The sequence below is a fragment of the Dasypus novemcinctus genome, chromosome 3, assembly GCF_030445035.2.
Source record: "Dasypus novemcinctus isolate mDasNov1 chromosome 3, mDasNov1.1.hap2, whole genome shotgun sequence".
Classification (NCBI taxonomy): domain Eukaryota; kingdom Metazoa; phylum Chordata; class Mammalia; order Cingulata; family Dasypodidae; genus Dasypus; species Dasypus novemcinctus.
In genome coordinates this window covers 35,762,877-35,783,950 of record NC_080675.1, presented here as the reverse complement: position 1 = coordinate 35,783,950, position 21,074 = coordinate 35,762,877, and the positions used below count along the sequence as shown (strand labels likewise).

Sequence of the window (21,074 nt, the reverse complement as noted above, 5' to 3'; positions counted from 1 at the left end):
TTAATTCTTTGACTACAAGTAGGTTTAAATGCCTTCTAGGTTAATGACCATTTGTACTTGATTTGTGAATTGATATTTAGATGGTGCTATGTCATATAGAAATGTTAAGTTTTTATGTAGCAGAATTTTAGATATTTATGTTTTTGTTTTTTAAGTGCTCAGGAAAATTATTGATCTATTCATCCAGTTTTTTGTTTTTCATGATTGTAATTTTTTTTATTATCTTTGATCATTTCAAGGGGGTGTTTTTTTTTTTGTATCGGCCTGTGACTAAAAATCAGATATTTTAATTATAGATGGAACAAGAGGCTGAGAGGCGCAGGCAACCACAAATAAAGCAAGAACCAGAATCAGAGGAAGAGGAGGAAGAAAAGCAAGAAAAAGAAGAAAAACGAGAAGAGCCCATGGAAGAGGAAGAAGAGCCAGAGCAAAAGCCCTGTCTCAAACCGACTCTGAGGCCCATCAGCTCTGCTCCATCGGTTTCCTCTGCCAGTGGGAATGCAACTCCTAACACTCCTGGGGATGAGTCTCCCTGTGGCATTATCATTCCTCATGAAAACTCACCTGATCAACAACAACCTGAGGAACATAGGCCAAAAATAGGACTAAGTCTTAAACTGGGTATGTTAGCATTTCCTTCCATCCCTTCTTCCTTTCTTTTTCCTACAAATACCTAAATTTTACCTTAAGGGAAAAAATAAATATATGGTGCTTGGTAGGTAGGTAGAAAATTATTCAAGAATGCTTTTCTAGCTCATGATTGTTTTCATAGTTCTACTAGTGCTCCTATATCTGCAGCTGCTTCAAGTTCTGAGAAGAAGTGAAAAGTTAAATTTTCTAGCACTTGTGAGTAATGGGTTATTTTTTACAGTTGGGATCTTTCTCTGAGACTTATTAAAGTATTCTATTTTATACTGTTTTTGAGGGTTGGGGTTATAAAATGTAATATTTGAAAATTAATTTATGCTAAGATACTGTTTTTACTGTAGGTGCTTCCAATAGTCCTGGTCAACCTAATTCTGTGAAGAGAAAGAAACTCCCTGTAGATAGTGTCTTTAACAAATTTGAAGATGAAGACAGTGATGATGTGCCCCGGAAAAGGAAACTGGTTCCCTTGGATTATGGTGAAGATGATAAAAATGCTGCCAAAGGCACTGTTAACACTGAAGAAAAGCGCAAACACATTAAAAGTCTCATTGAGAAAATCCCTACAGCCAAACCTGAGCTCTTTGCTTTTCCCCTCGACTGGTCTATTGTGGATTCTGTGAGTAGCAGATTGTGTTTCATCATGCTCAGTTGGGAATGGTTTTGAATATGGCATACAAATTCCTTTGATTATATTTATAACAAGTAAATAGGGATCAAAGCATGGTTGGAATCTTCATTAAGTAAATGCTGTGGTCAAGGAAGTTAGACTGGGAAAATTCTTGGTGGTCTTTGAGGTAATTTGAAGTCTTCATAGATTAGAAAAAAAAATTGTATTTTGGTACATTTCTATTTAGTTCCTTCTTCAGGTGTAATTAGTGGTAAAAATTAACAGTTCTAGATTAAAACTGACTCCTCCCAGAGGGAAAATGAGTATTAAATCCTTCTAGAGGCATGGCTTTGCCTGATGTCTTATTTCATATCTTTCCTCACATTTAAGCTTTAGCCTGAGGTTTGACTGGTTATGTGTGCAGTTGTAATTATCTGTATTTTAATATATAATTTCTAAGTAAGCATACTGTGAATAAGTCCTAGGAAGAACTATGAGGTTATATGCTTAAGTAAATGTAATAAAATGCTAAGGTTTTTTAAATTCAGTAACTATGCTTTGTTTTGCAGATACTGATGGAACGACGAATTAGACCATGGATTAATAAGAAAATCATAGAATACATAGGTGAAGAAGAGGCTACATTAGTTGATTTTGTTTGTTCTAAGGTTAGTCTTTTACTCCTTCCACCCTCAATGTTTGTTTTATAGTTTTAAAAATTGAACACTTTTCTAAAATAAAAAATCTTGAAGAGCTAAGTGCATGATGGTTTAGTTTCCATTAAGTAATTTAGGGCAGTTTAAATAAACCCCTCTATCCCTTTTTGGAACAGTTTCCCCACCCCCAGCCCACTGCTACATGTTTTCATTTCATGCAGACAAGGAGGACATAACTGTTGGATGCTTCTAATTATTATCTCTTCTGTCTCTGAGAATGCCATGCCTATCTGTTCTTACCTTAGTGATTACAATGCTGTGTGTCTCAGCCCTTTTGCCAGGCTCTCTCTCCTTGGAAAGAGGAGGAAAACAATTTGCGTGCATATCATAATATTTATTGGTTGAGTACTATGTTTTAGACTTCGGTCTTGGCAGGTATTGTGTTAAGCATTTTGTAGAACTTTATCTCCTTTAAACCTCCCAATAATTTTTAAGTATATATTGCTAATATTCCCATTTTATAGATGAAGAAATTGTGGCTCAATGAGAGATTGTGTCTTGGCCGGGGTTATATAATGAGTATAATATAATAAATATTAGAGCTAAGCCTCTAAAACCTGTGTTTATAAACACTGTTTTCTTCCATTGTTTTCATGAAAGCAATCTTATCATTAATAAGATAGTTATTCTAGGAGAAACACCATATTTGTTTCAAGGTATAACTAGTTGCATTTCAGGAAAATGCTGTTTTTCCATCAGTACTGCTCTTGTAACATTAGAGCAAATTTAGGCTGTCCTTTCCATTTGTAAATAAGATAGAAAAAACTTACGTGAGTTCTGGATTTGAATTTAGAAGACTGTTAGAACATTATAATGATTAGGATTCCAGGTTTTACTGTCAGCCTTCCATTGAAGTTAATGAGATTCTACGGAATTAAAAGGCCCCATAGAGGGAAGCGGACTAGGCTCAATGGATAGAGCATCTGCCTACCACATGGGAGATGTGCAGTTCAAAGTCAGGATCTCCTTGACCCATGTGGAGCTGGCCCACGCGCAGTGCTGATGCGTGCAAGAAGTGCCGTGCCATGCAGGGGTGTCCCCCGTGTAGGGGAGCCCCACGCACAAGGAGTACACCCCATAAGGAGAGCCGCCCAGCGTGAAAGATAGTCCAGCCTGCCCAGGAGTGACGCCGCACACACGGAGAGATGACACAGCCAGATGATGCAATGAAAGAGTCACAGATTCCTGTGCCACTGACAAGAATGGAAGGGAACACAGAAGAACACATAGCGAGGGGAAATGGACTTGGCCCAGTGGTTAGGGCGTCCGTCTACCACATGGGAGGTCCATGGTTCAAACCCCGGGCCTCCTTGACCGGTATGGAGCTGGCCCATGCGCAGTGCTGATGCGCGCAAGGAGTGCCCTGCCACACAGGGGTGTCCCCCGCGTAGGGGAGCCCCACGTGCAAGGAGTGCGCCCCATAAGGAGAGCCGCCCAGCGTGAAAGAAAGTGCAGCCTGCCCAGGAATGGCGCCGCCCACACTTCTCGTGCTGCTGAGGACAACAGAAGCGGACAAGGGAAACGGGACGCAGCAAGTAGACACAGAGAGCAGACAACCGGGGGAGGGGAGGAATTAAATAAATAAATAAATCTTTTTTAAAAATAAAAAAATAAAAAAAAAAAGAACACATAGCGAATGGACACAGAGAGAAGACAACTGTGGGGGAGGGGGGAGGGGAGAAAAATAAATTAAAAAATCTTTTTTTTTAAAAAAGGTCTATAGAAAGGAGCCTCAGCTACAAGAACTTCCCATAGCAGTTTGTGGGTTTCTACCTTAAAATTTTTTGATAATTGTGTTAATTTTTTTTTTTTATTTTCAAAGTGACAATTATTTGTTTTTGTTTTTTTTCAGGTTATGGCTCACAGTTCACCTCAGAGCATTTTAGATGATGTGGCCATGGTAAGTTAGAAATCCACTATTTATAATAATTTATGGTCTGAACAAACTAACTTTTCTGAATATGATTGATTTTTCTACATGTTAGTTTATAGAATCTTTTTATATGTCTGAGTTTAAATTTGAATATGCATTAAAAGAGGTTAAAGGCACCCAGACCAAGATACCATTACACAAACTAAAGTTAAAATTACCTTTTTTCTTGACTTGTTTCCTCCCTTCCTTTGGTGCTTGTGGGTATAAATAGAAACCTTGGATTTATTAATACATTAATTAAATGTTTACTGGGTTGAGCAGTGCATTATATGCCAGGGCATAAAAGGTAGAACATTTGTCCTAAAAAGCTAGTGGGAAGACAGATACGCACATATCGATACCATAAGGTAATTGATAGAATGGGGGTATGTAAAAAGAATAATGTGGTTAGAGGATAGGATATAGAATATCTAATTGTAACTTAGGGTACTTAGAGAAAGCATCATAGCAGTTACCATCTCAACTGAGCCATGACGATTGTATAACTATTTTGTCATTGGACAGGTGTCTGTAGGGTCAGCCAATTAAGTGTAATTTAATTTGATATTAGAATAGGGTCAGTGGTTGCATTTATCTAACATTGTGATTTTGTGAGAACAGGGGTTGGAAAGAGAATTGATGATAGAGACGAGAGAGTGTGATGAAATTAGTGGACAATGTGCTCCAAAGTAGGTAGAGAAGAAAATAATACCAGAAGAGAGCTGGTGGTTTTAATCAAGTCATGAAAGATGTGTTGGAATAAAAAGTACAGGAAAAGAGAGGCTGTGGTCAGACGGTGGAAAGTTATAACTTTAAGACTACTGAGCTAGATCAGTTCAGATGTACAAGGTACAAGGAATGGCTAATGGGAGAGGGTTTATGGAGCTGTTTTGATGTCATTGTTCAGAATATCAGTGAACTTTAGGCCTAGTCATTCACATAGGTGTTGAAATTCCTGAATGTTAGGACAGGAATTGGAGAGACATAATGGAACCAGATTACAAATTGCTCGTTTAACCTGGTAGGAAAAATAGGTTATTTCTAGGGAGTGAGAAAGGTGGTAGAGTGATAGTTCATGAATCTCAATGAAGATGTTTTTTTACAAAGAAAAAGTGAACCAGCAGAATGCTGCTAGCTGATTTTTCTCCTTCCTGTGCTGTAAAAAGTAAGACATTGAGAATGAGGAACATCCTAAAAGGGCTACAGAGAGTCCAGGGTTTGGGGAGATAGAACAGGTTTTTGTCGAGGAGGTGAAAAGACTAATTTCAAAAGAAGTTGAAGGTACTATCAACAGGAATAGAGGTCAGATTGGGAGAGTGAAGATAATCAAGAAAAGGATGAAACATCAAATAGGATATGAGATGATAGGTGACTAGAGAAACTTGGGTTTTGAACTCTAGCCAAGGAAGGCCATAGTGGAGGTCCAAACCAAATAGAACTCTGAGGTCAGATGTTTTTGTGCCCAGGTGTACTCTATGATGTGTAAAGCCCAGCAACATTCACTTTCTGCTGCACAGCCAGCCCGATGAAGCTGTGGTTTAGGATCCTGATTCTAAATGAAATGAAATATTTATTGTCTTCACAGTGCTTAACATTAGAGGAAAGAAGTGTGAATGGGCCCATCCTTGTGGGCGGACTGTGAGCTTCCAGCTGCTTAATAGGTTATCCCTAGGGTAGAGAGAGGTTGTCACAGTTAGATACAAATGAAAGATTTTTTTTTAAAAATCAGGGCTCTTCTGATTTTCGGCTAGCAGAGTTGCAGTAGCTGTCACTGAAGATGTAGTGTGTCAGTGTTAATCTAGTCTTATTTGTTGAAACTTTCTGACATTTGACATATAATTAGACTCTTTACTGCTTACTTATTTTACATGTTTTTGTTTTTTTTTTTTAATTATTTTCTGACTCATTGCTGGTCACAGTGGAAGGGAACCAGTTGATCCAGTGTTGTCAGATCAGCTCTAGTAAATGGGCACTCTAAACTTCCATCTCTTGAAAAAAGAGATTGAATTTTTAAACACAAGTCGTACTTTGCACTTATATGACCATACTTTACCTTATTTTATATTATTTAATGAATTTGGTTGTATTTTGTGCTGCTTATCTGTTATTTCTGAGATGTGATTTACATTAGTGTTGCAGCATAGGTCTCAAACTACAGGTCAAATCTGATTCAACTTGTCCAATTAAAAGTTCTTTGATTCCCTTTATTGAGATATTTGAGGTGATGTCTTATAAAAATAAAAATTTCTGGCTTCTCTTGGGTATTCTTGTACTTAGTATGTACTAGGCACTGTTCAGAGCATATTGTTCATTTTAACTCTTTAATTCCCACAGTAGTACTTATCCCTGTAAGGTAGCTATTTTTATTTTCTCCATTTTACAGAGGAGAGAACTGAGGTTAAGTAACTCAACCATGGGGAAAGATCGGTTTTTAATAGTCTTATCCCCTCTGATAACAGACTTCACTTATTCTCTTTATTGTATACCAGACATTGTATTAAGTTATTTACATACATTGTCATTAATGTTTGATTTAATATGACATACATAAGAAGCGCTTGATAAATGTTAAATTGTAAGGTTTTTTTTAGTGTGGGATAAATGCGATAACCGTTAAATCTTCACATAAAGTTATTATGTAGATGTATATTTAGTTCTGTTTAAATTACTGTGTTCTTTATAACAAGCATTTGCTTTTTTTAAGAAATAATTTTGCCAGACATGGATAAATATAGTATCTGTAAAGACAAAATAAGAGTAAAAGTTAGAATAAAAGTTGAATCAGAAAAGTACTGGAATTGTGCTGATTTTTTTTTTTTTTTTTTTTTTTTTTGTAATTTACGTGTATTAATTAATACATTTCTCACACTAGACAGATTTCCTTTAAGTCTTTTATTGATAAAAGCCTTTTTTGTATTGATTAGTATTGTTGGAGATGCTGATTATCTCATGTGTTATTTTTCTTCTCTAGGTACTTGATGAAGAAGCAGAAGTTTTTATAGTCAAAATGTGGAGATTATTGATATATGAAACAGAAGCCAAGAAAATTGGTCTTGTGAAGTAAAACTCTTTTTACATTTAGCGTTCCATTTCAGATTTCTTCTTCTTTCCCACCATTCAAAGGACTTTGAAGTTTTCTTTGTCCTCAAAGACGTTTGTGAGATCTGTAATTTTTTTTAATGTAGAAAATGTGAATTTTTTTTTTTTTTTTTTTGTCCTCTGATTTGTTGAAGCCCTGTGTACTCCCTTGGTTGTAAAGTCATCTGAGTACTACCTTGGTTCTCTTTATACTCACCAGGTACAAATTACTGGTATGTTTTATAAGCCGCAGCTACTGTACACAGCCTATCTGATATAATCTTGTTCTGCTGATTTGTTCCTTGTAAATATTAAAATGACTCCCCAATTCTTTTGCAGAATTGCACTTAATATTGAATTGTACTGTATAGAAACCAACATGAACAATTTTAATTGAAAGAGTACCACTCACATTTATTACCCCCTTTTGGTCAGAAATGTCAAGGCCTCGCAAAGGTGTGGAATTTAAAATTAGAATGCAAAAATTGACAGTCCATTCCTTCTGTATTTCTGTATGAATGTGTTGGTGTGAATGTATGTGTAAAAGTTTTACTTTTCCTTAATTTGCTTTGGAGGGCTCCCTTAAACATTTCCTAATTGCAAAATGAAATCATAAAGGAAAAGTGATAATGTGCCAACCCAAAAGTCTGGGATAATTAGGTTATTAGTCTCTTGTGGTAAGCTAGTAGTCTTTTAAACAGGATGGGATGTCTCTCTTTATAGCTTGCTGCTTCAGCCTTTCTTGTTGAGAGTATGAATCATAGTGATCTTCCCCCCCCCAATTTCATTGTTCAGAAATGAGGCAGTTTCTTAGATTCTTGAGAGTTTTATTTAATGCATTTCCCATTGATTGGCCCTTAGTTTACTTTTGCTTTGTAAAACAACTTTATTTCTAAAGGGTAAGAGAAAAAAATCCTTTTAAAAGAAAAATTCTTAAAAAAAGGATAAAATTGGACCATTTTAGACATTAGAAGTTGGATAAAATGCAAATAGAATTGAGCTTAGTACTTTATAAAGTTTACATTTCTAAGGGAAAAGTAAATCATTTAAAGCAGTTACCAGTCACTAATTATCTGCTTTCACTTCTTTGTTCTGTAAACTGTATCTCCTTGTGTGTTACACGTGCACACATACTTTGATTTACCTCTGCTCATCAAAGTTGAAATATATACTGATGAGCTTCGAGACACACATGAGCTGGTTTATTATAGATCAGAACTTTACTAGAGAGCAAAATGATCTGAAAATGTAATAAGTTTTATACAGTTCTTTACATAAATTAGGTGCAGCTTTTTCCATATCAGTGTAATTATTTAAAAGAATGATAAAGATGGGCCTGTTAGAGAAAAACTTAACTGTGAGCTTGAGTTAATAGATTTTTTTACACCTTAAGAGGACATTTAAAAACACTGTTCTTTAACATTGGAACGCAAAATGGTTCCTTTATGTAAATATTTCAAATATTAAAAATGTATATATTTGATCTGAGGGATTCAGTCTTTCAGAGTCTTGTTAAATAAATGGCATCATGTTTTAATTGTGTGGTGCATTCTAGAAAACTGAAAATATGGACTGAACTTTTGGTGAACTTTGATTTTTGAGTATTAGTAGCTGAAGGTCAAAGAGGCCATTTATCTCTAATTTGGATTAATCTATGCAGCTATAAAAATATTCTTTTTTAGTGTAAAATGTCTTAAATTCTGGTTTCTTAATTTCAGAAAAATGCCCCTTGCTATATACAAATCTATTTACTAACTAGCTTTTTTCTCAGATTCACAGTTTCTGCTTCTGTGGCATCATAATAGCCTATATTAGCATGAAGGTTTATTCGGGTAGATTTTTAATTTCACTTGCTTTGAGTTCTGCTCTTTCAACTCTGTTTATCTTAAAGAGCCCTTCTAAAAGTTAGAGATACCTCTTATCTGAAACCTTGAGGGGCATATATTATATACTTTATAACACTTCCCAGTGGAGTTTGTATGTCAGGACACCAAATTCAAATATTAACATTAATGCAGCAGAACAGAAAAGGTCATAGTGAGTGGAGATGACCAGAAGCATAATGAGTGGGGATAATGCCAGTTTGTCAGATTTTCCGTGCAGCTTAATGAAAACCTTTAGGTTTTCAGAGCTGCTTGTTCAGAATTGCATATGAAGAATTGGAGATGTATAAACTGGGGTATTCTGATACGTGAGAAAACACATTAAGAAATTTCTAGCAAATTGGGCATTCTGGGTTATCTTTACCATAAGCATATAAATTTGTTTGGAAATCTTATATTAATTTGTATTTCCCATTCAAGTTGTTATAAAAACTTTGTCTTGAGAATTATTATTGATCTAGCACTGAAAATTCTAAATATGTACATCTCTGTACAGGGAGAAAAAGTTATTTAAAGTAGTTTTTCTCAGACTTCAGTTGGTACCTGAATCACCTATGGGGTTTTGTTAAAATGCAGATTCTGATTTCGTTGGTCTGGGTTGGAACCTAAAGTTTGGCATTTCTAACCAGCTTCCGGGTGATTGCAAGCACTACACTTTGATTACCAAGGGTTTCAAGTGTCTCCTCAGTACTGAACTATACAGTGCAAGTTATTTTTCTGAGACAAACATACAGATGAATGTGATGTGTGTTCATGAATATAAAGTAATCTTCCAAAATGATACCTGAGAACAACCCTAATATTTTAGGCTTGATAACCCAGAACATTTTCTAAGAGAATTTTGTTATTGCCTACTTTGCATCTTAGCATAGTACTTCCCTACAAATTATTTAATAGCAGAAGCTAATAATTATTTTATTGGCCAGTACTGTTTCAGGTATTAATCAGACATGAATCCAGATATAGTGGACAAGCTAAGAAATACAGTGGACTTAAGAACCAAATTGAACTAAACATCGTTTTTTTCTTCTTCAATAAGAAGTAAAAAAAAATTAAGAAAATGTTAAGTATTAACAGGTATACCATGCTATAGAGGCTTACTTATCCAGCTCTTTCTAATAAGTTACAAATTTTCCAAGTTTCTATACCCAAACTGCTTAAAGGTTTTATGCCAAAATGGTTATAGACCTATCCAGGTTGTATTTCAGTTTTCTTTAACCATATGAAATTGAGAAATATTGCTCAGCAAGAGAGAATGAAATTGACTTGTGAATACCACTGGATAAGAGTATGAAAAGGAATCCCAAATAGACAAAGAAACAATCGAAACAGTCAATCTAGGTGTCAAAAAGAAAACTGGAAAATTCATATATACATACATAAATATATTTTTTAAATCCAGGAACTGTTACTATTATATTCATACTCTAGACCAAAGTGAGTATATGATAAGCTAGTAGACTTTTTAAATGTGATTGTGGTAAATTATTGAAGTATTATTTGTTCATTTATTTGCATCTGAATGCTTTCATTTTTATCTCACAGATCTTTTGCTTTTCATTTCATGAAGGTCAAATTAGGAATGGCAATCTGAAATGCCCAGGAAATAAGATAATTTCTATAAAAAGTGAATAAAGATTTTTTTCAAGCCATGTTTTGAATTAAATGACATTCCAAGTGTGCAGTTACGTTTTATGTATTTTATTTTTTCTTTCAGTGAACATTTATCAAACATGGAGGTGAATATAAATATAAGAGAAGCTCTCCCCTACTAGCTGATAGTGTGCAAGAAAGAATGATTACAGAGTAGAGAAACACTAATAACATTTATGCAAAGTACTGAAAGAATTATCAGACTTGATCAGCTAACTTCAAGATTGAGGGGAGGAGAATAAGATTCTCAGTAGTGGTAGTGTATGTTGTTGAGAGCATTGAAGTCAGCTAGTTAGTTCTCCCTGGTTATCTAGAGGCCCATATGGGATTCTAACTCATTGTCTAGATCTACTAGTGACATTTTAAGTTAATTTTAAATTTTATTTTAAGTTGTCACAGCCATGTGTGACAAAATTAAAATGTAAAAATCCAGTTTTTTGCACTTCACATTTTCAAGTGCTCAGTAGTCACATTTGAACAGCATAGGTTATAGAACATCAGGATTGCAGAAAGTTATTACTTTGCGCAAACTGGTCTAGATACTGTATGGCCCTGAGGGAAGTGCTTGGTGATAAAAATGCCAGGGTGGTATGAAAGGATTTTTAGCAAATCTGTGCAAGCAGAAAAGTTTGTAGTCAAGTGTGTGTAGTAAAGTTTAAAATATTTTTCCTTTTAATAACAAAAGGAAAAACTAGTGAGCATTTTACATCGTAGAATCCAGAATCTGATTTTTTAAGAAAATATGGTATCGTTAAGTGAAGTACTCATTGTGAAGAGATTTGAATACTATAGGTGGAAAGTGAAGCTTGCTTTTAAGTTTATTATAGAGGCAGGTTTTTTTTTAAAGTGGGGTTGTCAAAGTTTGTCAAGATGGAAATTAGGTGTAATAGAACGATGATCGCCATATTCTGAATTTAAGGTTAGAAATATAGGATGGATAAAGCCAGCCCCTCAGGTGTCAGACTAAGGGGACTAATTTTAGAAAGAGTTGGGAGACAGTGAGAATGTGGTCAAACACTGAACTCTGGTGACAATATTTAATCTCATCATCTCTACTTCTTTCCTCCCATAGGAAACACAGTAGTGGCTTGCATATAAATAAAGGCAAACTGCTTATATGTGGCAAGTGTTAATGGATTGCCTTGGCATCATTGGTGTAAATGACTTGCCTTATTTTTATGGTTGAAAACTAAGGACCTGACTTTACAGTAGTGACTGATCTAGCCTCTCTAGTCTTCCTCCCCAAGAAGTTTTTCTAACAAGTCCAGCATTTTCCTTTATCTTTTCTACACTTAATACTGGTTTTTGCCACCATTTCAATTATCATTGGCTTCTCCATTTTTGCTCCAAAATTGGCCAACGCGTCTGGGGAAGATGTAAAAGCACCTTCAGTACTATTTGTTCACTCATCTTTTGCACATACACTGCAGATTTTATTTTTAAACCCCAGTGCCAAAATAGGCATTGAAAAGTGTTCACTGAATGAAAGATTTGATTCCTCCCCTGCACCCAGCAAATAATTCTCAAACTTAAAAAGTTTTAACTTACGAAAAAAGGGAGGTGTCACTAGGCATAGTTTGTGACAACATCTATCTAAAACCTTCACTCTCTAATTAACAATGGGTACTACATCCATCCTTTCCAAAAGTCCCCACCCCACTGGCTCCAGTTTCTAACAATTCTGGGTTTTTTGCTCAGTATTTCCAATATCTTCACTCTGGTATATGTTTTTAAAAAACAAATTTCCCTAGATCCCTATTGCCCTTAATCACTGAGATTCCAGGAGAGTAGTAGCTTTATAGTGTGTGTGCCCCCCAAATTTCTCAAATGTCACTCAACTATTCTGGTTCTACCACACCATTCTACTGAAAACTCTTGCCTAAATGAGAAACTTTGTGGCCTTGTAAGAGGATACATTCTACTTTAAGTACTATTAATTGCAGTGTATTTGGAACTCTTCTTTCTAGGTATCCAGGGTGTCACTTTTGCCTTGTTCTGGTCCTTGTCTTTCCCAGTCTTGCTGGCTCTTCCTTCTTGGTGCATCTTAGATATTCATATTCCTTAAAAAAAAACAAAAAACAAAATGAGAAATCATCTATAGTTCAGTTATTCTAAGTCACAGTTCCCTATTATCTTTTTACAGCCTTTTTTGGTTTCTTTTTGCAGTGTGTTTTGACATAGTTCTATTTACGTAAACCATGTCTTTGACAGAATTTCTCTTATACAACCTTCATAAACAAATTCAATGACAAATTTTGTAAAGTTGGTGAACTATAGTTTTTGTACATTTAGTTCCCCAGTTTTTGTTGTAAAGCTCCATGAACATCTTTGCACACAATTTTTGTTTTGAGATTTTCTAACAATAGTTTTACTGGCATTTTATGACTTTCTCCTCATATTACCAAACTATTAAAAAAGATTGATCTAGTTGACAAGTAGGTGGGTTTTAGCCTATGCTTGCTCCACAAATATTTTGATCTCTTACACTGCCAGTCACTATTTCATCACTTGTAATATGTAAGTGAACAAACTAAGCAAACAGGCAAAAATCTATATCCTTGTGTATTAGCCAAAGGGGTGCTGATGCAAAATACCAGAAATTGGTTGGTTTTAATAAAGGGTATTTATTTGGGGTAGGAGCTTACAGATGCCATAAAGCATAAGTTACTTCCCTCCACGAAAGTCTTTTTTCATGTGTTGGAGCAAGATGGTTGCCGACGTCTGTGAGGGTTCAGGCTTCCTGGGTTCCTCCCTTCCGGGTCTTGCTTCTCTCTGGGTTCAGGCTTCTTCTGCTCCCAGAGCTTGCTTCTTCCTGGGGTCAGGGTTCCTCTCTTTTTGGGGCTTGCTTCTCTTTTCCTCTGTGTGCTTACTTCCCAGGGCTCCAGCTTAAGGTTTCAGCATCAAACTCCAACATCAAAAACGTCAACATCAAAAACCCTCAACTCGCTCCTTTGCGATGCCTTTTATCTGTGTCTCCTTGGTGGGTGGGGACTCAAAGCGGTAAGGAGGTGGCCCAGTCAAAACCCTAATCATAACAATCACGCCCAGGTACAGACCAGATTACAAACAATCCAGTATCTCTTTTTGGAATTAATAACTTTATGAAAGTGCTATGCCATGTGAATCTTAATGGAGTGTGTGTGAGGAGGGGATACAGAGGAGGACTTAAAGTATCTTTTGGGAGCCGAGATGGCTCAGCATTTGAGCTCTGGCTTCCCACATATAAGGTCTATAAGGTCCCAGGTTCAATCCCCAGCCCTGGTAACTAAAAAAGAAAACGTTTTTTCTGCCAACCTTTTTCTCAAAAACTTAACACTTTTTTCCTTGTTAGTGGAAAAAAATAACTTTTGCCAAGTTTTTATATATAAAAACTTTAAATCTGTTGATGGATTGGAGCAGGGTTGGAAGTGGAGTAGCAGAAATTGGGAAATTGATGCTCTAGAAATGTGAAGAGATATTTTGGGGGAATTTAAAAGAAACTTAAAATATCGAATTTGACCAGACACCATGTTATTGATTTCCAATTACCTGTAAGTTTGAACATGTCACTATTGTTCAACTTTGGTTTTAACGGTATTCATTGCTTGCTTTGAGCCTTTTGATGAATGTACGAGTGTGGTATTTTGCTGAAGGGTTAAGTTGTTGGTACTGTTGCCTTTACTGTAATTTGAAGAAAAAGCTAGTGGATGCAAAAATCCAGTAGGCCATTTGAGCACTGTATACAAGATATGTTAGGTCTTGGGGTACCAAAAATAAGACGCGAAGTCCCATTTTCTGCTCCCTAGAAGCTTACCATCGGGAGGGTTGCTGTTCCCAAACTTAAGAGCTCAAGAATCCCAGAGATGTTTAAAATGCGGCTTCTCAGGTTCTTCCCATTCACTAGACCTTTTTTGACTCAGAGGGCTGGGTAGATGGGGCCCAGGTATTCACAATTTTAACTAGTATCCTCTTGATCGTGATGCAGGTGGTTCTCTTTTTGAGAAACACTAAAAATAACCATGATGGATAAATCAAAGAAGCGTTAGATTTAAAGATGCTATCATTTATGAGCCGGGAGAGGCACGCTGGTTCACGTAGTCGCGGATCCCAGACAGCCTGAACCCTCGCCAGCACCCCGGGTGGGCTCCAGCAGGCGGGGAAAGCCCGCCGGAGCCCAGGGCTGTCCTCGCCACCAGCGGGCGGTACAGGAGGGCGCCCCCTGCCAACCCGGCTCCTCCCCTCCCCCGACGGGCGGGCCGCCAACGACGCCGAGCCGGAAGTGACGACGCCGGCGAGGCTTCTCGGGCGGGGCTTGGGACGGGTAGCTGCGGGGTCCGCGATTTCACATCGGAAACAAAACAGCGGCTGCTCGGGAAGGGACGTCGGTGGTGAGCGGCCGGCGGCGCCGAGGAAAGAGGAGGTGCGTGGTGGGGAGTCCTGGGAGAGAGGAAAGCGTCCCTGACCCGGTGCGGTCACGGGGGCCCGCGGGCAGGCCCCAGCTCTGTCACCGCCCGAGCTGCGGAGCCGGTGCCCTCGAGGATGAGGGGCGGGGCGCGGCCGGGCGGGGGCCGAGGAACCCCGCGTGGGAAACGAGCAGGGGCGGCCGGTTTCTCGGACACCCGGCTTGGCGCGGGGTGCGGTCGCAGAGAGATTCTCCTTCGGACCCTTGGTCCGGAAATGCTGGTTTCCCGAAGATGTCTCAGGGCGCAGGTGCCTTGGGCCGGGATTGATCGTGTTGGTTGGAGTGGAGGAGGAGGAAAGAGGAAGCGCCTCGCGCTGAGTCTGGTTGAGCAACTGGTGAAACTCCGCGCCTCCTGCCTGAGTGTGTCCTGGTTCAGGAGAATCGAGGGGCACCAAGTTCCCTGCCTCAACGTTTGAGACGGAAAGCAGAGTCTGATATCTTTGCCTTGATCGGGATTGTAACGAAGCAAGTATGGACAGTGCTTTGCGTTTGTCGTCAATATTTTTTCCTTCCTCTCAGATACTTGGTTATAAATATCTTCTACTCATGTAGGAAGATACTTTAATAATTTTAGAAGCGTTGTTTGCCTATTTTGGACAAAATTGGAGAAAGTCTTGAAGGTTTAGTAGGGGAGATAAGAATAGTATACAAATAACTTTATGGCAGTGCACATTTTGAGGTCGTGACAGTCTCTGAAATTTGAGGCCAGGAGAGATCAGATGTGGTTAAGAGAATCTTGCTATTTGAGTTATCTTTTATAGTGGAATAGTTGAAGGGGGAGGAGGGTGTTAAAATCAGAGGGTGTACCTCAAACGGGCCTCTGGGTCTTAAAATAAGTGTTCAGCATCTCACCCTGAACATTAAATAACTTATGAAGAAGGTGAAACAAGAAAGTAGATGGGAGCCTGCAGCATATATTTAATTTCAGTTACCTGCAAAAAGCCTATTTCAGTTTTCCTATTCCATCTGCAGAGTTCAACCAACTTGAGCCTCTTTTTAACAATAAACCTTACAGTGAAAAAGAAGCCTATTTATTGGGCGCATGGACATCCTCGTCCCCCCTCCTCCCCCAAATAGATGAGAGAAGTGGCATGAATCACCTGGTCCTTAGGTAGATGGCTCCAACAGATTTGGTATGCTTTTTCTCTGAGTGGATATGACTTATTGCTGAATTTGAAGTTAATGGTCGCTACTAGAACAAGACTGCTGTATGGATTCCTGTCTTTCCCATTCTTGAGGATTGAAGTTGGATTGGGTATCATACGAGCAGAAAAGATGTAACATTTGTCTGTGACCAAGGCTATGGTCACAGTTCCAGGTTCCCATTGTTCCTGCAGTGAGAGCACTGCTATTTTATCAGACTGTAGGGAGAGACTTATTTTTCTTGGATGTATTCTCAAAGACCTTTTCAAAGACTTCTATTACTGCTTCTCCTGATGGATGCCAGGCAGATTTGAAAGGTATTTTGAGGGTGGCACTGTTGTGATCAGAGCTTTGCTAATGAGTGAGGCACATTAATCTGGTACTGGGGGCTAGAATGAGTAAGAGAGTGGAGGTGACTCTTGCATAGTTCAAGTGAAATATAACGAGAGTTCAATTTGGGTGGTGACAGAGGCTTAGAAAGCTGAAATGTGAACCTGATGGGGCAACGACTTGAGACGCAAGAAATAACATATAAAGTTGAGTAGGAGGTTTTGAGCTTGGAGAATGGAAGAGATGATCTCAGAAAAAAAAGGAAGTTAGGAGGAAAGAACTCTAAAGAGGAAGATGAGGAAGTTGTTTTAAAGTATTTACTGTTGAAAGGCCACCAGATGAAGCTGTCCCACCGACAGGACTGGAGCTATAAACGTCAGAGTCACTTAAATAGGTTTTCCAGTTGATGCTGGAGCAGTGGAGGAGACACCTAAGGGAAGGAAGGGGACAAGGGAGCCAAGGACAGACACTTAGGAACACTAACAATGAGGGACAAAACAAGGGCGAGAAACCAGCGGGGGAGGCTAAGTGTGGAAGGAGAACCTCGATAGTGCAGTGTCACAAAAACTGAGGAAGACAGAGAAGTTTCAGGAAGGAAAAGATTCATCAGGGATTTTAAGTATTAGACCTGGTATAGAAGAAATAACTGAAGATTTAGAGCAACGATGTCCAATAGAAGCATAATACAAGGCACGAATGTAATTTTTACTTTAAACAAACACATTTTTAAAAGGTAAAAAGTCACAGGTGAAATTAATTTGAATAGTTTATTTAACCCAGTCCAAAATATTTTCATTTCCACATGTAATCGATATAAAAATTGCTTGCCTATCTTCCCTGCTAGATAGTAAGCTCCTTATGAAAACAGAAGCAGTTTCTGATTTCAGTAGTAAACTGAGTGCCTATCATAGTGTGTGGTGTGTTGAGGAAACCCAGTGTTTGTTGATTAAAGGGTATTACTGTTTGATTTTCACAGTGCCTTGTACTGTCCCTTGTTTAAGGTGATCCAAAGCAAAAGGCATTATAGAGTAATAACCAATGATTTGTACATTAATTAGATGTAAGTAATTACCCCCCCCCATTAAAAATTAGTTGTATTCTACCTATTTCCAAAGAGAATTTGACATTATGACTTAGGGTAATCATACCTTCTTCCTGGAGTTATTGAAATTAAATGTTCTTTAGGAAAAAATTATTTTTATTTACAGAAATATTGACAATACAGAGCCATAATCCCATATTCATAATCCTGAAATCCAAAAACATATGAAAATCGAAAGGTTTTTCATAACTCATTTGACAACAAAGTCTGACCTGAGCCTATTTATAGTCTTTATGTGATTTAAGAGTATTCATATGTTTCTCTATAGACTTTCATTTAGACTCACTCTAGGCTAATGTGTTTGATTTGGATGTTCTGCCTAAGCCCTGTGGGAGCATTATGTAATAAATTGTGTCTATAACATATTACCTTTATAAAATGAAAAAAATCTTAATTCAGAAACACATTTAATCCTAAAAGAGTCACATAAGGGATTCTGGACTTGTGATTGTTAAGTCCTTGGTTGTTCATCTTCATTTCATCTTCTGAGTCCATATAACCATTATTATTTAAAAACAAGTTACCGCAATAACACTACATAGCAAAGCTCCTGAAAATTCAGTGCGTTAGAGCATTTATTCTCACTCAGAGGTCTGCTTCACAGTGCAGTTCTGCGGGCCAGCTGAGGCAGCTGCTTTTGCATGTCTCATTCTGGGGCCTGGACTGAAGGGGCAATGGCTACCCGTGGTAAGCTTTTCTTAAAGCTACAGCAGAAGTGCAAGAAGACAAGACCGACTGCACAAATCTAGTTCAAGCCCCTGCTTGTGCCATATCTGTGAAGATCTGCAAGTCATGTGATTGTGCCCAAAAGCACAGGGTAGACTGTCCCACCGTGAGGCCAAGCAAATGACAGAGCCAAGTCCAACATCACCAGAGAGGTTGGGGGGAGGGAGTAAATAGTTGCTGAATAATAATCTAATCTGCCACAGATGATTCAGAGAAGTGAAGTGAGATGGAAGGAGAAAAACAAAATCACCAAATAAGATATATCACTATTCTTGCTCTTTTTGACATCTCCAACTTTCACAAAGTCTCTTTAGCTGGGATTAGTATTTGTTCCTAGTCTGTTAAAAATTAGAGGAGTCTTCCCACAGTGTAATTCCAAAAGTTTTACAGTATTTTAAAATGTTGATTATAGATTGCAGTTTAGAGTTGGGTTACATTTACTGTTGGGTATGAGCTTTTAAAAACTCAAGTAGAGGCTCTACCAACCTATCCATATCATCAGAACTTGGGCTCTTTGTTAAGGGAAATACTGTCAAAGTAACACCAAGGCTGGTTAAATACTTTTGTGGAAAAAGACTAAATCATAGCTTGTTTGTCACTTGAAAACAACTTAGCATTAAAATGCAGATGCATCAAAAAATACTTTTTAATCTATTTTTTTAGCAGTTTTCCAAGTGAAAGAAACTAATTAAGTGCCAGAGTCATTAAAGCAAGCCACAAGCCCTTTTACTGGAGAATACCGTGGTAAAAAGCCTCATGAAGATGTTTACTTTTGTAGAATACAAAGTTTGTTGGCGTTTTATTTCTGAGAGTCAAGAAAGAAAATTATAGGAATAGTCACTTAGCCCTGCTCTATAGAAATTTGGGATTTAGTTGTTACCTTGGGATATAGTGAGAGACAAAATGTACTTTTCTAATGGAGCTTCCTTGAATGAGATTTTTAATCAAGTTATTTTTAGATTCTAAACTTTGTTCCTGTGATCCTTTTTAACAGCGCTGTGGGTACAAAGTTTTCTGGGTACATCTCTCTTTGTATACATTATAATAGAAATTGCATTTGCCCATCAGAGAAAGATTTCTTTTTCCTTTTATCTGATTAAATGTCTTGAGATAAAGAAAATGGATGGCAGTGCATTCAGGTGTCGTGCTGTGTCAGTCTTAGTCCTTAGGAAGTGGTCAGAGAGCGAAAACACCCAAATCTACTTCCATCCCTGCTCTCCTCTCCCTCTGCACACGTACTATCCTTACTTCTCAGCAACTGTCTTCTAGTTCTCGGTGCTCTGCTAAGAATGTAAAGTCTTTGCCATGGCTGCCTGAACAGTGGGGTTATTGACCTTCTCAGTGCAGTCATCAATTGTTTGCAGCTGTTACTGGACCAGACTCCAGTCTGGCTTTGCCTGCCCCTTTCTTTGTGCCAACAGTGTGTGTGTGTTCACTAGCCCTGCCTCTCCTTCCTCCTGAGCTCCATGTAGAGCAGCTCTTTAAGGAAAGGCCATCCTTTGGCATTGTGATCTCCAGAGCATCAGGGGAACATGAGGCTTCTGGGTGAACTGGACAAGACCTGGACTGAGCAACAGAGGGCCTGGGTTCTGGAGGATGGGCACATTCTTTCACCTTTCCTCAACCTCATTCTTCATGTATAAATGTAGATGCCTTTCCTCATGGCACTTTTTTTTTTAGAATCAAATGGAAAGCGAAAAGTCTTTTGAAAATATTATTGGGATATGCTAAAGTGACCACTATATTTTCGATGATTCTTGTAAGATTTGAGAAAGTTCCAGAATGATCAATCAGTTGTATGATTTCTTATAGTAGCTGAATAGATCGTATAAGATAATGTTAAAATTGGAAACTATTTAAATTTAAATGACCAGATTCTCATTATACCTTATCCTTTTTTTTTCTATTTTTAAAGAAATAGTAGGACTATATATTGGGGGATGCCTTTAGCACTTCTGTTTTTAATTTACAGTTAGACCAGTTATTGAAATTTAAGATCTCATTTGCTTCTAAGCCATAGTTATTATTAATAATAAAAATAAGCTCATTGTACCTTTTTTTCCTAAGATTTCAAATTTTTTTTTTTTAATTTCTCTCCCCTTCCCCTCCGTTGTCTGCTTTCTGTGTCCATTCACTGTGTGTTGTGTCCACTTGCATTCTTGTCATGTGACACCGGGAAACTGTCAATTTTTTTGCTGTTGTTGCGTCATTTTGCTGCACACACGGGGAGCTGATGCAGCACCACTCCTGAGTGGGCTGTGCTTTTTTCACATGGGGCAGCTCTCCTTGTGGGGTGCACTCCTTGCGTGTGGGGCACCCCTACACAGGGAACACCCCTGCGTGGCACAGCACTCCTTGTGCACAGGCAGCACTGCGCCTGGGCTAGTTTACCACACGGATCAGAAGGCCCTGGGTTTGAACCCTGGACCCTCCATATGGTAGGTGAATGCTCTATCAGTTGAGCCACAACTGCTTCCCTCATTTTACCGTAATGCTCATTACTATGAGCTCCTAGAGGGCAAGGATGAGTTGTACACAGTCATCAGCATTGCTTACTAGATGTGCGACCTTGGGCAAGTGGGTTACCTTCTCTGTGCCATAGTGTAATATGGGTAAAGTGAACATAATAATTAGCAAGTAAATAAATAAATCCCTCCAGGATCTGAATCTGAGTTTTACATGTAAGTAGATAATCAGTGAACTCTTACTTTTTTTATTTTTTAAAAAAAGATTTGTTTATTTATTTCTCCCTCCTTCCCGCCCCGCCCCCCTGCCCCCACCAGTTGTCTGCTCTGTGTCCATTCGCTGTGTGTTCTTCTGTGACCACTTCTATCC

General features: G+C 38.1%; 2 protein-coding genes and 1 long non-coding RNA gene across 6 annotated transcripts in view; 2 read left to right on the top strand and 1 right to left on the bottom strand.

Moving 5' to 3' along the window:
- The window catches only part of RBM25 (RNA binding motif protein 25), a 57,816-nt gene extending 47,288 nt beyond the window's left edge, over positions 1-10,528 (top strand). Inside the window, exons 15-19 of the mRNA XM_004466053.5 lie at positions 297-621; positions 990-1,264; positions 1,825-1,923; positions 3,824-3,871; positions 6,855-10,528. Coding sequence (XP_004466110.1) covers positions 297-621; positions 990-1,264; positions 1,825-1,923; positions 3,824-3,871; positions 6,855-6,947 — 840 coding nt within the window. The 3' untranslated portion in view covers positions 6,948-10,528. The remainder of the gene's footprint in view (positions 1-296; positions 622-989; positions 1,265-1,824; positions 1,924-3,823; positions 3,872-6,854) is intronic.
- Positions 10,529-12,425: 1,897 nt separating this feature from the next.
- Positions 12,426-14,700, bottom strand: LOC131277905 (uncharacterized). Its single transcript, XR_009184947.1, has 2 exons — positions 14,291-14,700; positions 12,426-12,557 (listed from the first exon to the last, which is right to left on the bottom strand). It is a non-coding gene; the product is annotated as an uncharacterized lncRNA (long non-coding RNA).
- Positions 14,701-14,757: 57 nt separating this feature from the next.
- PSEN1 (presenilin 1) overlaps positions 14,758-21,074 on the top strand; it is a 95,843-nt gene continuing 89,526 nt past the window's right edge. For 2 of the 4 annotated variants that reach the window (XM_004466055.4, XM_004466054.4), the window contains exon 1: positions 14,758-14,896. The gene's annotated coding sequence lies outside the window, so the exon portion shown is untranslated. The other 2 variants (XM_058293108.1, XM_023591027.2) reach the window with 2 other exon arrangements.